General features: G+C 43.4%; 1 protein-coding gene across 2 annotated transcripts in view; it reads left to right on the top strand.

The window, feature by feature from the left end:
* The window catches only part of SV2B (synaptic vesicle glycoprotein 2B), a 171,158-nt gene extending 161,792 nt beyond the window's left edge, over positions 1–9,366 (top strand). For both annotated transcript variants that reach the window (XM_068275157.1, XM_068275156.1), the window contains exons 12-13: positions 2,807–2,966; positions 5,195–9,366. In XM_068275157.1, the coding sequence (XP_068131258.1) occupies positions 2,807–2,966; positions 5,195–5,378 (344 nt within the window). In that variant the 3' untranslated portion in view covers positions 5,379–9,366. The remainder of the gene's footprint in view (positions 1–2,806; positions 2,967–5,194) is intronic.
* The last annotated feature ends 15,678 nt before the right edge of the window (positions 9,367–25,044 follow it).

Here is a 25,044-nt window from a genome sequence, read left to right as displayed (position 1 = left end):
CAGATGTAAGGACTTACAAGCAAAGTAGATTCAGCCAGGCAAGGTAGCACCAGGCTGAGCAATTCCCAATTGTGAAACCGCCCTGAGACTGCTTTACCAAGCTTGATCTTGAGGTTTGAGGAGGAAAAAAAATCTTTCCAACATGGTGGGATGAATGACACCTCAAAGACACATAACATATGCTTTGTTGCAACAGGGGAAGGACCTCTGATTAGCAGTGCTAGGCAGGTTAAGAGACATGAGGAATAAATGGTCATCTATGAATTAAGCATGTCTAGAGTGTCTGAGCATATGTGGGGATCCCCATGCAGAGGATAGAGATGGCCCAGCCTTGGAGAACTCATGGAGATACACATGATTCGTTTGATCAGCTGATAGATTTGTAAGCCTCTGATTTGCTGGTCATGATCATGTGTTAAACCAGGAAGTCAAGGTATAGATAAAACCTTGATGCTGCAACCACAATTATTGTTCAGCACCAGGGAGTCAACCAGTCCACACCCGTATTCACCAAGGGTGTAACAGAATAAAAAAGACTGGGTCTCGACCTGGATTTTAGGCCGATTGGCCAATTTCATTGTGCAGAAACCACAGTGCAAAAGCACAACGTTTCGACCTAGTGGTCTTTATCAAGTGCTTACAGGTACTTGTGCAACAGTCACATATATAGACAATTAAAACACACCCATCAAAGGGTGGGCACATAACTTAAAGAGACAGGCCACATTAAATTAGAATCACAGGAAACATTTTAAATTAAAATTGAATCTCCTGTGGGCCGTCATTTTTCTGAATGTGGACATGTAGTGGGAGACTTGAGATGGTGTGTGCTGGAAAAGGTGTTCTCACAGGAGGGGGTGGATCCCCAAATCTCCTTGTTACGCAGGGAGAGTAGGTGGATTGATGACCTTGGTACTTTGGCGCCAAATGGCATGAACGAGGCATACAATTTAAAATGTTTCCTGTGATTCTAATTTAATGTGGCCTGTCTCTTTAAGTTATGTGCCCGCCCTTTGATGGGTGTGTTTTAATTGTCTATATATGTGACTGTTGCACAAGTACCTGTAAGCACTTGATAAAGACCACTAGGTCGAAACGTTGTGCTTTTGCACTGTGGTTTCTGCACAATAAAATTGGCCAATCGGCCTAAAATCCAGGTCGAGACCCAGTCTTTTTTATTTTAAACCAGGAAGTCATCTCAGCAAATCAGAAGCTTACAAATCTATCAGCTGATCAAACTGATCATGTGCTTCTCCATGAGTTCTCCAAGGCTGGGCCATCTCTAGCAGAGGAAAGGCTGGAGTGGTACTTTTGAACTGGTGAACAAGTAAGTACAATTAAAGTAATATCTCATAGTGCTAAGGAAAAATAGGAACCCGCTTGCTCTGGTATTTATATGACTTGGGTATATAGGTGACTGCTAGATCAACTATTATTATCCTTGGGGTGTTGCAGAGAAGAGATACGCTGTTTAATGAAGACTATACTGGAAAATGTCTGACAAACTATGTGACCAAGAATACCAGACTAATGGTGCCCATACATGGTACAGTTTTTTAATTTTTTTTCGATTAGATAAATTCGTTCGATTATCCCATTAGATCTAAAAAATCGCATAGTTGTTTTCGAGGTACCATAAACAATCGTTCGATTAGGCTGAAAATCCAGGGAAAATGATCGAATATGCCGAAAAATCAAATTGAGAAAAAAGATTGAGATAAAAAATAAAGGATTCGATCCAATGGTTTATTCGATCGGAAGTGACATTTTTTTCAACCGGAATCTCTTTTTTTTCAGCTCGAGCTGTATTTTACCTCAGATAGTTAACACAGATGGCAGTTGTAGCTCAAATTGTCTATTGAGCTGTATTTTCCTCTGAGTGGTTCAATTTATTTATTGTGAATTTATTATTACCTCAGCGCAATTATATAGGTGTGTTTTACCTCACAGTGTTGTTGGTTTTATTTTCGTGCTGAGGGAATTTTTACCACAGAGCGATTACAAATGGCTCTATTAACTAACAGGAAGAAGGCCAAAATTGCATTTGCATTGTACCTGTGGACTTTCCTTGATAAAGACAAACTTACTTTACTTAAGTAAAAAAAGATAATTATAAAAAAAGATAATAATCATACACATACTTCAATATTTAATCTTCAATATTGTTATGGAGACAATGCAAATAAAGTTTACAGTCTTTGAAACATTTCTTACAATTAGGATCTAAAAAATCTTTTCATACAATTTAACATGCATGATACAATTACAACACACAATCATCAAAATTTTTCCAGCATGTCCGATCAGATTTTTCTCAAAAAAACGGGATAATCGTTCGAATTTCTTGATCGAAAAAAAAAGTTATTTTCAACTGTCATTCAATTCGATCGTTTACATCGAATAAACAGGAAAATCAGACATTTTTATTGTACCATGTATGGGCACCATAAGGGCGATATACAATTCACTTGTTCACTTGAGTTTTCTCCTAGGTGAGATTTTCAAACTTTTAAGTAAAATGCCTTTTAAACCACCAGCAAGCGAGAAAATACTCAAAATAATTTTCACAGTACTTTTTCACCTACTTTTGGTACTTTTTCAATTGAAGAATGCTGAAAATGTATTTTAAATAAAAGATGAAAAAATATCTTCTAGGAAAAAACTCAAGAGAAAAAGTGAATTGCATATGGGCCTAGAACTCAAATTTAATCGAGTGTAGAAAACAGTAATTCAGATTCATTCTAATTCCTCATTGTTTTGAAAATATGATTTGTATATGTTAGCTAATGTTACATCTTTCCTGCAGCTGGATCAATGCTCATTTCGGCCATTTGCTGCTTCTTCCTGTTTTTTGGTAATAGCGAGTCTGCGATGATTGGCTGGCAGTGTCTGTTCTGTGGCACCAGCATAGCTGCCTGGAATGCCCTGGATGTGATCACTGTAGAGCTTTACCCTACAAATAAAAGGTATCCTAACTTGTCTTTTTAATCACTCACACTTCAACAAGACATGTTAAAGCAGATCACATATCTCTTTTCTTTGTTCTGTACATCCTGTTTCTTTCTCATTATCTGTAAATCAGAGAGTGCTCATGTTTTGCATGGAAGACAACTTCACTGCGGTCATTTCAACAACCAATCAGGTGTAAGGAAAATAAAAATACTGTAACCTCTCTGCATAGGATTTTAGGATTGAGCACAATAAATCTTTGCTGTATATATTTTGCATTAAATCATCTTAGTTAAACCCCATCAATGGGCAAAATGTAAAATATACTGTTCCTGTGGGGAGAAAAGTTTATACTCACCTCCTCAGTGAACCTCTCTCTGGTCTTTGCCATCCATTTCTTGGATCAAGACCCCTCTTCTCCTTGAGTGTTGTTTTCAGCCACTTATCCCTGGCGGAGTCTTTGGGGTCACCCTGGGGTCTGTGAGGTCTTTTTGAAGCCTTTAACCTCTTGAGGACCAGTGGTTTATAAACACCATAGTAACCAGGAGATTTTTTACAATTTAGCACTTCGCCACTTAAACGATTTATTGCTCGGTCATACAACTTAGCACTCAAATTAATTTCAACTCCCTTTCTTGCCACTAGTAGAGCATTTTTTTTGGGTGGTATTTGATTGCTGCTGCAATTTTTTTATTATTATTAATTTCAAAGTATATTTTCTTTTAATAAAAAATCCTATTTTTTTATTTCCCTCTCTCCCCCCTAAATTGGCCATGACTGCGATCCATACACTACTTGATGCATACATAGGCATCAGCCTATGTATGGGATTAGATTGTGAGCCACTCCAGGGGACAGTTAAGTTACAGGGTTTTCCTCTGTACAGCGCTGCACTAGACCACAGCACTGTACACGTTTATTGTGGGTTTTTTTCTGTTTTATTTCAGCCTGCCAGTTCTGATTGCGGCTGGCAGGCTGATTATGGATCCCTGCTCTGTGTCTCGGCAGGGAACACGCATGCAAGTGTGCATTCCCTGCTAATCCCGCCTACCCCACATTGCTTTATATCATGGTCCTGCTTTATGATTTATGGGCATTTACTAGATGTAGTACTTTGTGGTTGCTTTTGTTATTATTATTGTTCTATTATTACTATTTTGTATTTATAAAGTGCATCACTGTCTGTGGCACTTTACAATAGAAAATACACAATATAGACAGTTTCAAGGCAACGGGTTACAGATAAACAATTAGAAAGGTCAGCAATGCATCATAGATGAAGACTAAAATATGTAACAGCAGTAATAATACATCAGGGGAAAAAATCCTGCCCGAGTTGGCTTACAGTCTAAGTGGTAGAATGACAGGTAGGGGGAGCTGTGTATAAGGAGGTGGTTGATGGCTAGATAAGATTTTATGTTTGCCTGAAGAGGTGAGTTTTTAGGTTCCTTTTAAAGATAGACAGTGTGGGTGAGTGGCAAACACATTGTGGAAGGAAGTTCCAGAGGAGTAGGGAGATTCAAGATAAATCTTTTATGCAAGAATGAGAAGTGACTAGAGAATAGGAGAGGAGTATGTTGTTATTAGAGGGGGATTTTACGTGTAGGGTGGTACTGTATCTGGAGACAATATAATAGGTAGGGGTAAGACTGTATAGTGCTTTGTAGGTGAGGGTTAGGGTCTTGAATTGAATCCTCTGTGTGATAGGCAGCCAATGGAGGGGCTCACAGAACAGGCTAGCATTAGAGGAGTGAGAGGGGGGGGGGGGGGGTTGTCTCACACAGTTCATAATAGACTGGAGTTGAGCCAGGTAGCGGTCAAGCCACTTAGAAGAGAGTAGCAGTAGTCAAGGTGTGAGACAATCATGGTATGCACAATGAGCATTGTGATATAATTGGTGAGAAAGGGGATTTTAATAGACTTTTAGAATAGTATAATTTATGCAAATAGTATATGACTATTGGGGAATCCAGTTGGTGGCAGTTTATTAGCCATGATCATTTGGGACTCATACAGCTATACAGTTCGGTATCTTTTTTTTAGGTAACCACTATGTGTATTTTTGCTTTTACATGTACTGAATCTATTGAATATGTAGGTTTTCTGTTTGTTATCCTGAGTGTGAACATACAATTATGGCTAAATTAGTTTAAAGGCCATATATCTAAACTGTTTAGGAACTGAATAATTGCTGTAGGTGCTAAGTAGGTCAATACACTTAAATTTTTTAAATTCTCTTTAACAGGGCAACGGCATTTGGGATTCTGAATGGTTTCTGCAAATTGGCCGCTATATTTGGAAACTCCATCTTTGCTTCTTTTGTTGGCATAACAAAGGTTATTCCAATCCTCCTAGCGTCTACTGCCCTTGTTGGCGGAGGCCTTATTTCTCTTCGGCTACCTGAAACCAGAGAACTTGTCCTCATGTGAATACCCGGAAAGGAACCAACTATGGAGACCTTCCAATGAAAGACACAAAGAATATGAAGATGCCGTATGGGTATAGAACTACTGAAAGACATTTGGGCAGAGCTAAATGAGCTACCAGTCATATACGTACACTTGTCACCATGGTCACCAACTCACCATAGCTCATGCCAGTCAAGGAATCCAAACAAATAGCCAATGTTGTTGTCCTTTCCTTGATAATGATACATTTGTGTTTTAGTTTATTTTTATATTGTCATCCATTGAAGATATTATATAGAATTGTGTCCTGTAACAGTAACAGGCTTTCAGAAATATGCTACTCCTTTAATAACAATATAAAAAAGATAAATTATTATCATATAACCACTGTAACTTAAGTAGTATGTGTGTTGAGTATGGAAAACCATTTCATGTATATTGCCAGCATATCTAAGGTAATTCTGAGATGCTGAATGCCTGGACAGTTTTTAATCTAAGGAAAATATATTAAGACTTTTTTTTTAATATATCATTTAGCATTAATTAAATAAGACTTCTACCTTTTTTTCTTCCCTTTTTTCAGATCGTTTTATTCCCCCCTCCACTGCTTAACCCTTTGCTGCTAGAGGGTCTGCAGAGAGTGGCTCTTATTTGTCCCTGTACTGCAGTGACATCACCTTGGACACATGATTACATAATCAGGCTGGTCTTGATGATGTAACTGAACATGTGGATCAGGTTCTTCTGTGCATAGAGAAGTTTTCATTTGTCACTGATCAAAGCAAAAGGGCAAAATAAGCTTTTGCATCCCACAGCATGGAGGCCCAGGCCAGTCAGTAGTCACAGTTTGGGCCTAACCATAGTTTCAGGACTGAATTATTGCTGCATCCCCTGTTGTAGTTCCTCCGATGTGAATTGTATGCAAAAGCATTTCATTACTGAAGAATATTGCTGATTTTCAACTGATAATACTGTAAGTAAAAATAATGTCATACTATGCCAATAAAGTTTGACAGGAAAGAGAAGAGTTAGTGATGAGCACAAGTTTCACATAGACATAATTTCGAATCATGATGCAAAATTTTCATGCAAAGTTTTTGGGGAAAAATTGTGATTAATTTTGTCTGTAATTGTATTCATTTATATTTTTGCTTTATTTTTTATTTTGTGCCAACTTTAGCGGTTAATAGCAAAGCCCCCATACATGCTATTGCCACCAAAATGGCTACATATGTTAAGGACTGGGTACAAGTCATAAAAAGAATTTTACAAAAAGATTTTGTAGTTTTTGAGAAAATGGATTTTAAAAATGCAAAGAAAAATGTTTTTTAAACTGTAATTTTTCTGAGTTTAAAAAACATTTTTCCTTTGGATTTTTTAAAATTCTCCTTGACATATGTAGCAATTTTGGTGCCAATATCCTGTATGGGGGCTTTGCTATTCACTGCTAAAGTCGGCACGAAATTACATGAAAATTACGCAAAATTATAAATGATTACACAAAATTAATTGAATTTACAAATTGTAATTACGTTTTGGCGTAGTGGGGAAAATCATAATTAGCTGATTACGGTCATCAATGCTGCTAGTTATTTGATCAGGAGGTCCTTGCTTTCATTTGGCTGACATCTTTTCCTTCATCATCATCATCACTGGAGCCTTCGGCCCCTTATCTGTTCGATGTAAAAGTAAAATCTTCCATACATCTCCAGGCCAAGGGTCCTTGCATGTTAGTGGGGTTAGTATAGCGAGGATAATCATGAACTGTCAACTTTCCAGTGCCTCACTGTCAAAATGTAATACTATGTGAACTGTAACAATGTCCCTTCCACTATTATTATTACTTTTTTTAGGGATACATATATCAATACAAGTGAGCACAACTAAAAGCACAATATTTCTATTTGTAACACTGCCAAATGCTTATTTTCATTCTGGGGCAAGAGGCTTTTGTAGAAGCTCTTACGAAGCTGCCATGTAATCAGGAGGAAGACCTACCGTATATTCCGGCGTATAAGACGACTGGGCGTATAAGACGACCCCCCAACTTTTCCAGTTAAAATATAGAGTTTGGGATATACTCGCAGTATAAGACTACCCCTCTTACAACGCACACCAAATTAAAATAAAAATAAAAAAATCATATACTGGTGCTGTGTATGAACAGATACTGGTGCTGTACTGTATGTGTCACCCAGTATATAACAGTATATAGTCAATTGACTTGTTGCATTGGTCAACTCTCCTTAAGTAGACTGGTCAGCTCTCCTTGTCTACCTGTTTATCAGAGCGGTATGGAAGAATAGATTGCGCTTCCTCAGCAGGGAGATCTGAGAGGCGGTAACAGGATAGGGTGTATCACCCGGCATCAATGACACCCGGCGTATAAGACGACCCCCAACTTTTCAAAAGATTTTCAAGGGTTAAAAAGTAGTCTTATACGCAGGAATATACAGTACCTATTATTGGTTCAACTTTAAGTATTTACCATGCACACTTAACCCATTAGTGGCCACTCCACAGCCAGAATTTAACCTCCTTGGCGGTAATCCCGAGCTGAGCTCGGGGTATGCCGCCGGAGGTCGCCGCTCAGGCCCTGCTGGGCCGATTTTCGTTCTGAAAAAAGCAGCACACGCAGCTGGCACTTTGCCAGCCGCGTGTGCTGCCCGATCGCCGCCGCTCCGCGGTGATCCGCCGCGTGCAGCGGCGAAAGAGGGTCCCCCCAGCCGCCCGAGCCCAGCGCAGCCGGAACAAACAGTTCCGGCCGGCGCTAGGGGCTGGATCGGGCGGCTCTGACGTCAGGACGTCGACTGACGTCCATGACGTCACTCCGCTCGTCGCCATGGCGACGAGGAAAGCGAAACAAGATAGGCCGCTCATTGCGGCCTATCTTGTTACTTTCGATTGCCGGAGGCGATCGAAAGTACGCTTCCGGAGCGCCCTCTAGTGGGCTTTCATGCAGCCAACTTTCAGTTGGCTGCATGAAATATTTTTTTTTTAATTTAAAAAAAACCACATTGCAGCCTCCCTGGCAAAATAAATAAACCGCCAGGGAGGTTAATGTAGGCACTTAAAGATAATCTGTACTCTAAAATTCTTACAATAAAAAACATACCATTCTATTCATTATGTTCTCCTGGGCCGATCTGTGCTGTTTCTGCCACTCCCTGCTGAGATCCTGGCTTGTAATTGCCAGTTTTAGGCAGTGTTTACAAACAAAAGACATGGCTGCTAACCAGCTTGTGATAGACTCAGATAAGCTCAGTCTGTGACTCATACTGAGCCTGCAGGGGGCCTGGAGAGGGTGTGTATAACTTCTATCCTATCACAGAAGAGCGTGCTATTCTTGCCTGAGCCGACAAACCTGACAAAGGAAAGAAGATTAGATTAGATAACAGAGATATTACAGCGGCTGTGCAACTAGGAAAGGCTGCAGTAAGACAGACCACATTAGAACAGGTATAGGAACTTATAGGATAGAAGAAATGAGGCTGAAACTTTTGTTACAGAGTCTCTATAAGATAAGTATTAGTATTCAAGTACTGTCTATTAACAATGTTTTGCTGTTTCATAGGCATGTAAGTTAATTAATGTTCTGAAACATTAAATGCCAATTTGAAATTCAATATTTCCAAATATAGTTCTGACAGATATGAAAATGGGAGCTGGTCTCTATGGCTGCTTACTACACTACACTATACACTATAACGAATAATGATCATAGAGATTTAGTTAAGCTCAGAAGTACAGCTTTTATCGTACTTGACATTCAAATTATCCAACAGCGCTAGAAAAATGAATTAATTGGGTAGTTCCTAAAAGTCTTTATTTTTCTTAATTGTCATATCCATGATGTTGTCATAAGCTTTTTTTGGTATTGTTGCTACATTAGGAATGTATTTTTTTGATGCCTGTGTATTCAGTATTTATGTTAAAAAACACACATGTAATTCATCTGATAAGTATAAATCAAGCTATTTCCTTATTACAAATAAATGTTTTCATTCTACATACTGAAGTAAGTGCATAAATCAGAATGTGTATTTTAAGATCAGAAAGTTATCTAAAATATTGGTCTTTCTGGGCCAGGAGATAAAATGAGCACGTGCAAATAAAATAAAAAAGCCACCATTAGTGAACTTGTTTTGAAGGCTACTCTCTGTCACTAAACTTTCAGCATGTTGCAAAAGATTCTGAAAGATATGAACACCCTCCAAGCATGTCTGTTACAGATAAGTTGTTCACTACTAAGTATTATATAAAAAGAACCAGAAGAGGAATTGTGAAGTCTGCACATTGTATGGCCCAGTGCACACCAAAACCGCTAGCAGATCCACAAAACGCTAGCGGTTTTTGGAGCTGATTTCAGAGCGATTCTAGGTATGTTTAGAGACATTTTCTAAACACACCTAGCGGTTTTGGGTGCGTTTTTGGGTAGCAGATTACACATATTGTTACATTAAAAGCTGTTACTGAACAGCTTCTGTAACAAAAACGCCTGGCAAACCACTCTGAAGTAGCGTTTTTCAGAGCGGTTTGCGTTTTTCCTATACTTTACATTGAGGACGAAACGCTTCAGAAAAACGCAAACGTGCAGCAGGAGGCGCGTTTGCGGCTTGGCAAAAACCTCAAACCGCCGGTGTGCACTATCCCATTGCAATACATTAGCCAAGCGTTTTTACAGGCGGATGCGGCCGGCGGATCGCTCCAAAAACCGCTCGGTGTGCACTAGGCCTATGTCTTCATGAAGTATGTATAGCAAAAATCAACAAGAGAAAATAACCATGTGTAAAAATAAAAAAAAAATAAAAAAAAACATAACTAAATAATCAGAATTCACCAGTAACAAATGAAAATAAGAAGGGGGAGTGGGAGAGAAAGAAGGTATAATCCCAACATGAAACTTACATAGCACACCAATAAAAGTATTCAGTTCTAAGTGCAATCAATAGTTAAATGCAAACATTTGAATGCCTGATGAGACCATATGCAACTAACTTTCTTGAGTTTTCAACTAAAAGATACATTTTCATCTCTCTTTAAAATAACTTGTCAGCACTTTGCAAGTGAAAAACGCAAGGGAAAAAGTACCATTCAAATTATTTTGAGTACTTCCTTGCTTGCTTGTGGTGTAAAGGGCCTTATATTGGCAAGGTGTGAAAAAATCACCTTGGAGAAAACTCAGGAAAAAAAGTTAATTGCTCATGGGCTAAATGATGTCAATAATTAATTTGCAAAATATTGTGCAAAGATAATAATGTAATGCACCAGATAGTGAAGTGGAAATCAATCCCAGAGTTTGCACAATTTAAGCTCAAATAAAAACAGATTTGAACATTAGAATGTGTGCACAACCTAACTTAATAGCAGCTAGGACTACAGGAAGAGACGGAAAACAAAGGAAATGTCGCTGTGTTGCTTGCAGAGTGGACGGCTGCTTGTGCAGTTAAGGGAGGCATCGCCCTTCTGAAAAATAGTCAATGATAGCCTAATTAAATATTTTTTTTTATTGAGGACTTTGCATCACCTTTAAAAGTGTTTCAGCAAAGTTATCTGTAGGAATAAGCTTGCTTTTTTCAGCTATTCGAGCTCGGTATTCGAGCTCCGAATAGCTGCAGCTATTCGAATGGGCTATTCGCGTACACTCGAATAGCCCATTCACTATTCGAGCTATTCGAGCAAACGGCGCTATTCGAGCTCGGTACCGAGCTCGAATAGCGTCATAGCCCAGATTGATGTCCTTAGAGCCAATCAGAGGGCTCCCAGGCCCTCTGACGGCAGCCAATCACAGAGGGGGACCCTGGCCAGCCCCTACCCTATAAATAGCGGCCGCCATGTTACGTTTCTCCGTCCTTGCCTGAGACTTGCATAGAGAGAGAGTTGCTCCTTTGTGCTTTGGCTTAGCAAGAGCTTTATTGTGGTCATTTACCTAGCGTTTTTGCTCACATACACCTCCTATACACACCTATATTGTTGTTAGTTAGTTAGACATTGTATTTTAGTTAGTAGCTTTTGTGTTACATAGAGACAGACACAGCTGCTGCAGGCTTACAGCTTTAGGCCTCAGGGCCTGCCTGTGTGGGCAGCTGTCCTCCTGTCCTCTGTTTATTTCTCTCTATTCTATACCAGTATTTCTGCTGTCCTTTACTACTGATTGTATTAGTATTGTAGTTATATACTGTAACTGTACTAGGACACTCACTGTCACTGTTCATAGGCTACTAGCTGCTCCTGCGTGTGTGCACTCACTGTCTGTGTACACACTACACACACTCTATTTCCAAGTTCTGATAACTGATTGATTATTGTAATTGAATATTGTAATTAGTTAGTTGTACTCACTGTTACTACTTACTGTACTAGGAGTCTCGGACACTCAGTCACTGTTCATAGGCTACTAGCTCCTGCGTGTGTGCACTCACTGTCTGTGTACACACTACACACACTCTATTTCCTTCTGATAACTGATTGATTATTGTAATTAGTTAGTTGTACTTACTGTTACTACTTACTGTACTAGGAGTCTAGGACACTCAGTCACTGTTCATAGGCTACTAGCTCCTGCGTGTGTGTACTCACTGTCTGTGTACACACTACACACACTCTATTTCCTTTTGATAACTGATTGATTATTGTAATTAGTTAGTTGTACTTACTGTTACTACTTACTGTACTAGGAGTCTAGGACACTCAGTCACTGTTCATAGGCTACTAGCTCCTGCGTGTGTGCACTCACTGTCTGTGTACACACTACACACACTCTATTTCCTTCTGATAACTGATTGATTATTGTAATTAGTTAGTTGTACTTACTGTTACTACTTACTGTACTAGGAGTCTAGGACACTCAGTCACTGTTCATAGGCTACTAGCTCCTGCGTGTGTGCACTCACTGTCTGTGTACACACTACACACACTCTATTTCCTTCTGATAACTGATTGATTATTGTAATTAGTTATAGTGACGAAGAGAGGAAAAGGAATATCCAGGAGCTACTCGCCATGGTTTACTTCAATAAAAGTTCAACTTTTAATGCAATTCTTCCAATAAAAACTTTTTCCAAGGATAAAAGGCAAAAAAAGACAGCAATACTTATCAGACAGGAGGTAGTACACAAGGTGCGGAGGCAGGTCGACGATCGTTTCGCCCCTCTATGAGGGCTTTCTCGAGACCATCTGGTCTCGAGAAAGCCCTCATAGAGGGGCGAAACGATCGTCGACCTGCCTCCGCACCTTGTGTACTACCTCCTGTCTGATAAGTATTGCTGTCTTTTTTTGCCTTTTATCCTTGGAAAAAGTTTTTATTGGAAGAATTGCATTAAAAGTTGAACTTTTATTGAAGTAAACCATGGCGAGTAGCTCCTGGATATTCCTTTTCCTCTCTTCGTCACTATAGATACAATCTGTTTTTCATCTGGATGTTGCACCGCTGGTATAATTGTGATAAAGCTTTGAGGCAATGGTGTGCACTCGCTCTTTTAACCTGCCTGTTTATTGTAATTAGTTAGTTGTACTTACTGACTGTTACTACTTACTTACTTACTGTACTAGGGACACTCACTCAGTCACTGTTCATAGGCTAGCTCCTGCGCGTGTTTGCGCGTGCGTGCACTCACTGTCTGTAGTGTACACACACTAAATTTACTTGTGATTACTACTGATTATTGTAAGTTGTAACTGCTAGTTGTACTTCCTGACTGTTACTACTTACTTACTGTACTAGGGACACTCACTCAGTCACCTCACCCACCAACCCACTCCATTAAAGTAACCCACTTTTCACCCGCCCTTTTAAAAAACTTTTGTCTATACGCCCAAAACATCGAAGATGTCTGGAAGTGGCAGCCAGCGCGGTTTGGGCAAGGGGAAGGGCAGCAAGGGAATCAGGAGGAGAGGGAGCAGCATTGTGGCAAGCCGCGGGCGCGGGCGCGCCACCATGCACAGTTCCGCAGCAGCAGCAGCAGCGTCAGTGGCTAACATTCCTCCCATAGCCACTGGCCGTGGACGCCTTGGGCGCCGCCCAGCAGGAGCATCTGCAACTCACGCTGCAGAGACACAGCAGCAGCAGCGTGTAGCACCTGCTCCAATTTTCCTCCAGCCGGGTCGGAAACGTCCCATTGAGGAAAAGCATGCAGACACTGTGGTGCAACTCATGACGGAGGATGAGCAGCCCGCCATCAGCTCTGCATCTGAGGCCTCCACCCTCACCACCACCACCACCACCCCTGTTCGCAGCAGCCACCCAGCAGGGTCTGGGGAGGAGGCCAGTTCACCGTCACTCGCCGACCTGTCATTCAGCAGTCTTTTGACCCCAGGCATCATGAGTAAATTGTCTGCTGTTGTTGGCGATCTTGAGGAGGAGATGCTGATGGGCACTTTGGGGGATGAGGGATTGGACAGCAAGACTGTGGCGACAGTCAAGCAGCCCATCCATGCATCAGGAGAGGAGTTTGGGGGGTCCTCATCCCAGCAGGACATGTTTCAGGAGGGGGAGGATGTTGATGACCCGGTGACAGACAGAGACTGGGTGCCACCACCTCCAGGGGATGTCGTCCTCAGCAGCTCTGAGGAGGAGGAGGAGGATGCTCTTGTGGGCCTTGCAAGGAGGCGCATCATTGCAAGCATTGGCAGCAGCAGTAGGCAGGTCCCACAGCCTGCTGGTGTCTCAGGCTCAGCAGCAGCAGCAGCAGCAGCATCTGCCAGTACCACCACCAGCCGCACCCAAGCCCCCCAAGCCCCCCCCCAAACCACCACAGGGAGACAGGCAGCAGCGCTTCCATGCCGTAGGGGGATGTTTCTGTCACCAATCTGGCGCTTTTTCACCATGCCCACAGTGTACAGCAAGTACGCCACTTGCAACCACTGTCAGCGGAAGTTGAGCAGAGGTGCAGACCCCTTAAAGTTCTGCACCAGCTCACTCATCAACCACCTTGCTGCGAAACATTTCCACCAGCATCAGGAGTTCCAGAGGCTGAAGGCATCTGGTGCTGGCAGTGGCACCACACCCATCACTGCACAGCCTTCAGCAGCAGCAGCAACAGCAGCCACCCGCCCTCCTGCTCCTCCAGCAGCACCAGCAGGAGTGCGGAAACGCACTGCTCCTCCCCCCTCTGCAACTCCTGCCGCCGACACTGAGGCCTGTTCTGGCAGCCAGTCCTCAGTGGCCTCCTCCGCTGTGTCTGCTGATTCCCGTGCCAGCAAAAGGCCACGCCAGAGCCTTTTGAGCGAGTCCTTCCAGGGGGTGGTTAGGGCTCTGCCTCCCAGCAGCCGTCGCGTGCGGCAGCTGAACGGCTTGCTGGCACGGGCCATGTGCTCCCAACTCCTGCCGTACACGCTCGTGCAGGAGGGGAGCGACATTCGTGCGCTGCTTGCTTGCGCAGCCCCAGACTGGCAGCTCCCCAGCAGACACTTTTTCTCCCGCAAGGCCATTCCTGCACTGCACCGCTTTGTGATGGCCAATGTGGAGCGAGGGCTGGAGCACGCGGTTGGTGAAAGGGTCCACGTCACCATGGACTCCTGGAGCAGCCGCTTCGGGACAGGCCGCTACCTGTCCTTCACTGTCCACTGGGTCAGCTTGGTGGAAGGGGGTGAGGATGGGAGAGCAGCAGCGGGCACAGCAGCAGCAGCAACACAGTGGGTGGTGCCACCCCGCAGGGTCAGGGGAACTGCAGCAGGTTCCTCCGATCCTCTGCCATCCTCCGGCACACCTGGCCAAACCCCCCGCCTCAGCAGCAGCGTGAAGGCCCGCCACTGCCAAGCGCTGCTGCACTTGGTCAGCCTTGGGAAGACCAAGCTGACGGCAACCCATGTGTTGGCCAAACTCCAGGAGCAGGAGAGGATTTGGCTGACCCCCAGAGGCCTCAGAGTCGGAGAGGTGGTGGCCGACAATGGGGCCAATCTGGTTGCCGCAATAGACAGGGGAAACCTGACCCACATCCCCTGTCTTGCCCACGTGCTGAACCTGGTGGTGCAGAAGTTCTTGCGCACCTACCAGGGGATGGGCGAACTGCTGGAAACGGCAAGGAACGTTGTGCGTCACTTCCGGCGCTCGGCTGCAGCCTGTGCGAGCCTGGAAGACGTGCAAAAGGAGCTGGATCTGCCACGCCATCGGCTGATCCTTGACGTTCCGACTCGCTGGAACTCCACCCTGGCGATGTTGGAGCGTCTGGTTGAACAGAAGCGCGCTGTCAAACAGTACCTTGCCCTGGCCACTGTTTCCGCCGCTCAGAGAAGGGACAAGACCAGCAACATCCCGTCCATCGTCCCCGATGATGACTGGAGGCACATGCAGCAGGTGTGCTTAGTGCTGGCTCCCTTTCTGCAGGCCACTAACATGGTGAGCAGGGACCATGCTATGGTCTGCGAGTGGGTGCCCCTGGTTTGTCTGCTGAACAGGGCCCTCGATGCTTTGCTGGAACAGGGAGCGGCAGCCTTGGACCAGCAGGAGCGGCAAGCAGCTGCACAGTCCACCTCTGAGGGGGAGGAGGAGGAGGACTTGGTGGAGGTCCCTGACCTTGCTGCTGATGAGGGGGATCAGCACAGTGCAGCTGAGTTGGTGCGGGGGTGGAGAGAGGATGAGGCTGACGAGGCAGAGGAGGAGGATGAGGACAGCAGCACTGCCGTCGATGTGCCAGCAGACGTGGCCCGCCTCTTCCCAATGGCAGCGCACATGCTGACGTGCCTGCGCAGAGACCCCAGGGTGATCCAGATGAAGCAGAGGGAGGACATCTGGATCAGCATGATGTTGGACCCACGCCTCAAGGGGAAGTTGAGCCAGTTCCTGCCGCCTGCAGGAGGAGACCCAGCGCAACAAATAAGGAGCTTGCAGCAGGCCCTTGTTGAGCGCTTGGAGGAAGCCTTCCCCCAGCCTTCCACCCCCACTGTCCAGCAGCCAGCACAGAGGCAGCAGCAGGTGCCTGCATCCAGCAGCAAGCGCCCCACAGACCTGCTGTCTCTCAGCCACGAGCTCTACAGGACTGTAGAGGCTCCGGCAGCAGTGACTAGAGAGGAGGTGCATGCAGCAGCATCCTCCACCGGTCACAGCCAGCGCCTGACCCGCATGGTGGCTGACTACATGGGGTCCTACAGCGGGCTTGACAGCGATGCCCCTGTTGATCCCATGGAGTATTGGGTCAAGCGCCTGGAGATCTGGAGCGAGCTGGCGCAGTACGCCCTGGAAGTGCTGTCCTGCCCCCCTTCCAGCGTGCTGTCCGAGCGCTGCTTCAGTGCAGCTGGTGGTGTGGTCACCGAGAAACGCTCACGTCTGTCTCACAAGTCTGTGGACAGACTGACGTTTCTCAAGATGAACCAGGCGTGGGTGGAAGGCGAGTTCCTGGCCCCTGTTGTCGGCGAGAGGGGGACATGAACTGGCTAAGAACCATCGTTAATGTGCCTTACCACCCTTTACCACCTCCTGGCTCCTGCTCACTAAGCCAGCCTGGTTCACTTTGACTATTACGTCGCCTGCAGCCACACATTTTACACCTACAGTGGGCTGCTGTGTACTGCCCTTCTGCTGTCTGTCTGTGTTTCCCACTGCCAGGGTACACAGATTTACCTTCTGCTGCCACTCTGCCACCAGCTATTACGTCAAACAATAGCTATATATCTGTGTAATTTGTTTTACAAACAAAACCAAAAAACCATAAAAAAAAAAAAAAAGGTTTAATTTTTCTGAGGTGCCCGGGTTGAAAACTGTGTTGTCCCAGTTGTGTATTGGACACGATGTGGGCTGCACGACCGCTGTCTGGGACCTCCTGTTGTGTTCATTTACGGCCTGGTATCACCGCTAGGTACCAGGGCTATTATGTCACGCTGCCTGCCTGCTGCCACACTCACACTACTCCTCCATTCCTCCTGATGATGCTGCTGTCTGTCTGTGTTTCCCAACGCCAGGGTACACAGATTTACCTTCTGCTGCCACTCTGCCACCAGCTATTACGTCAAACAATAGCTATATCTGTCTGTGTAATTAGTTGTAAAACCAAAACTACAAAACCATAAAAAAAAAAAAGGTTTAATTTTTCTGAGGTGCCCGGGTTGAAAACTGTGTTGTCCCAGTTGTGTATTGGACACAATGTGGGCTGCACGACCGCTGTCTGGGACCTCCTGCCTGCTGTGTTTATTTACAGCCCTGGTATCACCGCTAGGTACCAGGGCTATTATGTCACGCTGCCTGCCTGCTGCCACACTCACACTACTCCTCCATTCCTCCTGCTGATGCTGCTGTCTGTCTGTGTTTCCCAACGCCAGGGTACACAGATTTACCTTTTGCTGCCACTCTGCCACCAGCTATTACGTCAAAAAATAGCTATATCTGTGTAATTGGTTGTAAAACCAAAACTACAAAACCATAAAAAAAAAAAAAAGGTTTAATTTTTCTGAGGTGCCCGGGTTGAAAACTGTGTTGTCCCAGTTGTGTATTGGACACGATGTGGGCTGCACGACTGCTGTCTGGGACCTCCTGCCTGCTGTGTTTATTTACAGCCCTGGTATCACCGCTAGGTACCAGGGCTATTATGTCACGCTGCCTGCCTGCTGCCACACTCACACTACTCCTCCATTCCTCCTGCTGATGCTGCTGTCTGTCTGTGTTTCCCAACGCCAGGGTACACAGATTTACCTTCTGCTGCCACTCTGCCACCAGCTATTACGTCAAACAATAGCTGCTCACATTACTCCTCCATTCCTCCTGCTGCTGCTGCTGCTGTCTGTCTGTCTGTGTTTCCCAACGCCAGGGTACACAGATTTACCTTCTGCTGCCACTCTGCCACCAGCTATTACGTCAAAAAATAGCTATATCTGTGTAATTGGTTGTAAAACCAAAACTACAAAACCATAAAAAAAAAAAAAAAAAAAGGTTTAATTTTTCTGAGGTGCCCGGGTTGAAAACTGTGTTGTCCCAGTTGTGTATTGGACACGATGTGGGCTGCACGACCGCTGTCTGGGACCTCCTGCCTGCTGTGTTTATTTACAGCCCTGGTATCACCGCTAGGTACCAGGGCTATTATGTCACGCTGCCTGCCTGCTGCCACACTCACACTACTCCTCCATTCCTCCTGCTGATGCTGCTGTCTGTCTGTGTTTCCCAACGCCAGGGTACACAGATTTACCTTCTGCTGCCACTCTGCCACCAGCTATTACGTCAAAAAATAGCTATATCTGTGTAATTGGTTGTAAAACCAAAACTACAAAACCATAAAAAAAAAAAAAAGGTTTAATTTTTCTGAGGTGCCCGGGTTGAAAACTGTGTTGTCCCAGTTGTGTATTGGACACGATGTGGGCTGCACGACTGCTGTCTGGGACCTCCTGCCTGCTGTGTTTATTTACAGCCCTGGTATCACCGCTAGGTACCAGGGCTATTATGTCACGCTGCCTGCCTGCTGCCACACTCACACTACTCCTCCATTCCTCCTGCTGATGCTGCTGTCTGTCTGTGTTTCCCAACGCCAGGGTACACAGATTTACCTTCTGCTGCCACTCTGCCACCAGCTATTACGTCAAACAATAGCTGCTCACATTACTCCTCCATTCCTCCTGCTGCTGCTGCTGCTGTCTGTCTGTCTGTGTTTCCCAACGCCAGGGTACACAGATTTACCTTCTGCTGCCACTCTGCCACCAGCTATTACGTCAAAAAATAGCTATATCTGTGTAATTGGTTGTAAAACCAAAACTACTAAACCATAAAAAAAAAAAAAAAAAAAGGTTTAATTTTTCTGAGGTGCCCGGGTTGAAAACTGTGTTGTCCCAGTTGTGTATTGGACACGATGTGGGCTGCACGACCGCTGTCTGGGACCTCCTGCCTGCTGTGTTTATTTACAGCCCTGGTATCACCGCTAGGTACCAGGGCTATTATGTCACGCTGCCTGCCTCATTGACTGCCTGCTGCCACACACTCATCCTCCTCCTCCTGCTGCTGAATTTACCTCCTGCTGTCTGTGTGTTTCCACTGCCAGGGAGCACATACAATGGCGCTTCCAACATGCGTGCGCCACCAGCTATTTGTTACGCTCAAAAATAGCTGCATTTCTTTAAAAAAAAAAATTTGAAAAGAGAAATAAGTGAAGAAGAAGACGATATAGAAGAAGATGAAGAAGATGAAGAAGAAGAAGATGAAGATGATGAAGAAGAAGAAGATGAAGAAGAAGAAGATGAAGATGATGAAGAAGAAGAAGATGAAGAAGAAGATGAAGATGATGAAGAAGAAGAAGATGAAGAAGATGAAGAAGATGAAGATGAAGAAGATGAAGATGATGATGAAGAAGAAGAAGATGAAGAAGAAGATGAAGAAGATGAAGAAGAAGAAGAAGAAGAAGATGAAGAAGATGAAGATGAAGAAGATGAAGAAGATGAAGAAGAAGAAGATGAAGATGATGAAGAAGAAGAAGATGAAGAAGATGATGAAGATGATGAAGAAGAAGAAGATGAAGAAGATGAAGATGATGAAGAAGATGAAGAAGAAGAAGAAGATGAAGAAGTTGAAGATGAAGTAGATGTAGAAGAAGAAGAAGATGAAGAAGATGAAGAAGATGAAGAAGAAGATGAAGAAGATGAAGAAGATGAAGAAGAAGATGAAGAAGATGAAGAAGAAGATGAAGAAGATGAAGAAAAAGAAGATGAAGAAGAAGAAGATGATGATGAAGAAGATGAAGAAGAAGAAGAAGAAGATGAAGAAGATGAAGATGAAGAAGATGAAGAAGAAGAAGATGAAGATGATGAAGAAGAAGAAGATGAAGATGAAGATGAAGATGATGAAGAAGAAGAAGATGAAGAAGAAGAAGATGATGATGAAGAAGATGAAGAAGATGAAGAAGAAGAAGAAGATGAAGTTGAAGATGAAGTAGATGTAGAAGAAGAAGAAGAAGATGATGAAGAAGATGAAGAAGATGAAGAAGAAGATGAAGAAGATGAAGAAGAAGATGAAGAAGATGAAGAAAAAGAAGATGAAGAAGAAGAAGATGATGATGAAGAAGATGATGATGAAGAAGATGAAGAATAAGAAGAAGAAGACAATATAAAAGAAGAAGATATAGAAGAAGATATAGAAGAAGAAGATATAGAAGAAGAAGATATAGAAGAAGATATAGAAGATAAAGAAGAAGAAGAAGAAGTATATACAGTACTGAACAAATTTCTGGACACAACTTCTCTTTTCAACTTTTTTTTTTTAAAGGAACATCCCCACATAATCACTTGCTGTTGTTACTTGGAAAAAAAGAGGTTTCTTGCATCATTCACCCTCAAAACAAGTGTTGGAAGCTATTTAAGGCCATTTCGAATAGTCAGCTCGAATAATGAGCTCGAATACCGACTCGAATAGTGAGCTCGAATTCCGAGGTCGAATCGAATAGTAAAAATTATTCGACTCGAATATTCGACTGATCTCGAATAATTTACTATTCGAATTCGACCTAACTCGAATTTTGAAAAGGGGTATTTGAGCACCACTAGCAGCAAAACCCTTTTAAAAATAATTTATGAAAACTTGCAAAAAATTATTGGTGAAAAATAAAAATGCAAATGCTGCTTTAAACAGCAGTGAGTCTGATATATATTCCATCTCATTAAATTACTGTGCATAATAATCAGACAAAAATCACACCAGGGAGCAGCATGGCCTCAACTTTTCAAGGTTACTCTCCTAATGACTTCCTTCCTCTATACATTATTATCACTAATATCATCTTTTAGGGCCTGGGTACACTGTAAAGTTGCTAAATTTATTTCAGCAACATATCTCAGTGTGTGATGTGCAAGGACATCAGATATAGGCCTTCACATGTTCTCTAAAGTAGAGATGGGAAGTCCGGATCTTTTCAATGATTCGGATGATTCGAAACGGATCATTGAAAAGATCTGGATCTTTGATCTGAATCTCGAATCATTTTACTAGGGAAGCATTCGGGGGGTGAAATGACTAGCAGGACATGACTTTCCCTGCAGTGGACAGAGAAGGGAAGGGGGTGGACAGACAGAGAAGGGGAGAAGATGGACAGAGGGCAGGGAGTGGACAGAGAAGGGAGGAGGTGGACGAAGAGGGGTGAGCAGAGAGCAGAAATGTTTTTTTGCACACATTACCCACATGTTGCAATCATATGCTTTAAATATATTTCACAATATGTTCATCTGTATACTTTGAATGTAAACGTCTCACAGTGAAAGAAAGTATTCCAAAATGTGTCTTTTTCTCACCTCCAACACTCATCATACATTTAGGGCTGGTGCACACCAAAACCCGCTAGCAGATCCGCAAAATGCTAGCAGATTTTTAAATGCTTTTTTTTATTTTTATGAGGCGTTTTGCTAGCATTTTGCGGATTGCTGCTGCGGTTTTCAGTATAGTAGATTTCATATATTGTTACAGTAAAGCTGTTACTGAACAGCTTTTGTAACAAAAACGCCTGCAAAACCGCTCTGAAGTGCCGTTTTTCAGAGCGGTTTGCGTTTTTCCTATACTTAACATTGAGGCAGAAACGCATCCGAAATCCAAAAAATGCCTCACCCAGGCATTTTTCGTTTCTGCAAAACGCCTGCCGCTCTGGTGTGCACCACCCCATTGAGATACATTGACCAAGCAGATCCGCAGCCGCAAGCGGATCTGAAAACGCCCAAAAAGCCGCTCGGTGTGCACCAGCCCTTAGGGAGAAGATAAGTGCAGCTGTTTAGAGCCGAGTGCAGGAGGATCATATTGCACTGCAATCACAGTGCCTGCCCTGTCATTCTAGCCCAGCACGCTGTCTGCAAAGTTACTGAGCTGTGCTTCTGAGCCAAAAGTTTCCCATTTGTTCACTATGAACAACTACGGAACAGACAGCCTAAAAGTAGCAGCACATTACAGCCAGTACGTGTGCTCTACACATATCTGGCAGTGGCACCCATGTCCCCTCTCTCATCTACCTGTCCCTGCAAGGCTGGCTCCCCTCCAACTGAGCAATCCATCTCTGCTCTGCTTCCAGGACCCCCCTTCCCGCTGAGAGTGGGGGCGTGCCGCTCCTGGCTCCACCCCTTTGTGAACCGAATCGTTCATTTTGATGATCCGGATGATCTGACTCAAAGATCCGAATCGTTCATGATCCGGACAACACTACCCCAAAGTTATTTTTGCATCAAAATTTACATTTTCACCTGAAGCTGAATTTTGTTTTACAAAAATTAAATACATTTTTACAATATATAGAATGGTAATGCTAAATATCACAAATGTCTTTATTGTTACAAATGTTTCACATTGTCATTAACATGATTAAATCAGTAGTAGCAGTAATGTATTGTAACTTATTGGTTATGATTAAATCAATATAGAACATACCACCTCTTGCAAAAATGGTAAAAAGATTCCATAATAGCGAAATTGTGGTGGAGAGATTCTAGGACAGTGACCTTGGCACTCCAGTTGAGACAAAACTACAAATCCCATCATGCCTCTGCCTCCCCGAGTTATGCTTAGAGCTGTCAGGGTATTGCAATGCCTCATGGGACTTGTAGTTCCTCCACAGCTGGAGTGCCAAGGTTAGCCATCACTGTTCTAGGAGATGCCTACTGGCTAGCCAAACCAGGGATACACAACTACCGTATATAACTTAACTGAGTTTTACTATGTTTCTCTCTGTTATTGATTCATTTGACAAATTAGCCTTCAGTATAGGGAATTTATCTTTTTAAGAGACTGATTTCCTATTCCCTCCTCTCCCTTTTTTTTTGTTTTGGGATTGTCATCCACCTTGACAATTGTCATTCACTGGAATTGAAACTCAATCCCTCAAGCAACAGTTGGAAGCCAGTGCCATATAAACACATGACGAGGCTATAAATGATGTATGGAATGTCAACACAGCATATGGTGCCCATACGTGGTACAATTTTTGTCATCCAATCTTATAATTTCTATGTAATAGAAGGGAACTGTGTAAAATATCCTTTTAGTATATTCACTTAATTTACCCTTATACTACATAGAAATTGTAAGATTGGATGAAAAAAATTGTACCATGTATGGGCACCATTAGATTATACATGCTACTCATATGCACATAAATCACTTACTATAAATTAAGATCTGATATGTCCATTGAAAAGAATTAAGGTGGCCACTAATGATCCAATTTCTAGCAAATAAATCGTTCGAGTGATCAGAAATTCTGATCAGAAGTGAAATATTGTAATACATCGTTCACTACACCATCAATGAACCAATCTTTGCTTCCTATCTATCACAACCAACAAGAAAATCCAAATTTTGGTTCGACGAAAATTCATTCGAACGACATTATTTTCACTCGTTCATAATCGATTGTGTCCATCAATGGAGGTTATTTACAACCAATCCGTTCAGAATTTCTGAACGCTCAAACGATTTTTCACTAGAAATTGGACAGTTAGTGGCCACCTTTAGACTGCCATTAAGTCTATCACATGGTCAGCAAAAATCCATTAACCCCTCGCACTCTCGCATGCAAATGTTTAAACAAATGAATTCACAGATTCACTCATCCAGGCACAACTGTTATCCCTACAGCTAAGTTAAAAGCCGGGGTTGTAGTTCACAGAAGAATGCATTCTTATGCTTAGTCACCTATACTGCGTAGAAGTACCCAGGTAAACATAGGTGTCCTAACTCTAGCCCTGTAACATGCATAGTGTAAACATGCAAACACATTCATTGCATCAAACCTATCAATGGATTAGGAGCACACATCCTGACGTCCTCTCCTGGGACAGATAGTGCATCTTACCAATCGCACAAGGGAGCTAACGTAATGTATCCATGTGCACCATGCACATACACCAGCATAAGCTGTGTGCATGGTGACAAACACAAGACAAAAACAACAAGGAGGGAGTGCACTGAATTAGACCCTAGCCACAGGGGTCAGTAACAAGAAAAAAAAATACACATATCCAGGCACATCGCATCTAGTTAGGACATTAAATAAGTTACCAAGGATTTTCGATTGTACTCAATACCGCATGTCACCTGGCTGCAAACAGTGAATAAATGCAATAACAGGACAGTGCCCGGTCTCTTCATCTTTATGTTTTCTGCAATACTAGGAACTTTCTTCCGCTTCTTTGAAACTGTGAGCACGTCACTGTGCATATATGGTGCGGCCAGAAAAGTGAGGACTTGTGCATGACACATCGGAGCAGGTGCTGCTCACCCCCATCTCTTGCCGGGTGCCCAGCTCCCATCCTTTCTTTGTTTTTTCACAATCTATTGACAATCTGTACCAATGCTAGGAGCACCGGCAATGTCCTTGAATACGGACGTTAACACACAGGAAGTGGATCTGGAAATCGTGGGAAGTGATAGTGATTCAATCCTGGATTTCCCTTTGATCAGCCAAAGTGTTTCAGAGGGACGAGCAGGCGCAAGTTCCATATTCGACCAGAACGCATGCGCCACGCCTGCCAACAAAGGGGTGGTGACCAGGGTGCTAGAGTTGAGGTTGGGGAGCCTCTGTGAAAAGGAGACCAAATTATTTTGGACTGCAACCACTTTGAACAAGTACAAAGAAGAGGGCTTTATCACACGTGGATTTAGGTCGTACAGGGAACCCTCTGAGTACCAAGAGGATAAGAACTTTGTGACCAAGTGGGAGACGGCCCATATAGACTATTGCAGAACCTTACAGGAGATTGTGAGGATACGCACCATTGAAGAACACAATAAGGTGTCGGAGGAATTACA

The sequence above is a fragment of the Hyperolius riggenbachi genome, chromosome 3 (assembly GCF_040937935.1).
Source record: "Hyperolius riggenbachi isolate aHypRig1 chromosome 3, aHypRig1.pri, whole genome shotgun sequence".
Taxonomy (NCBI): domain Eukaryota; kingdom Metazoa; phylum Chordata; class Amphibia; order Anura; family Hyperoliidae; genus Hyperolius; species Hyperolius riggenbachi.
Note: the sequence above shows the minus strand (reverse complement) of the source record. Positions and strands in the feature narration are given on the sequence as shown.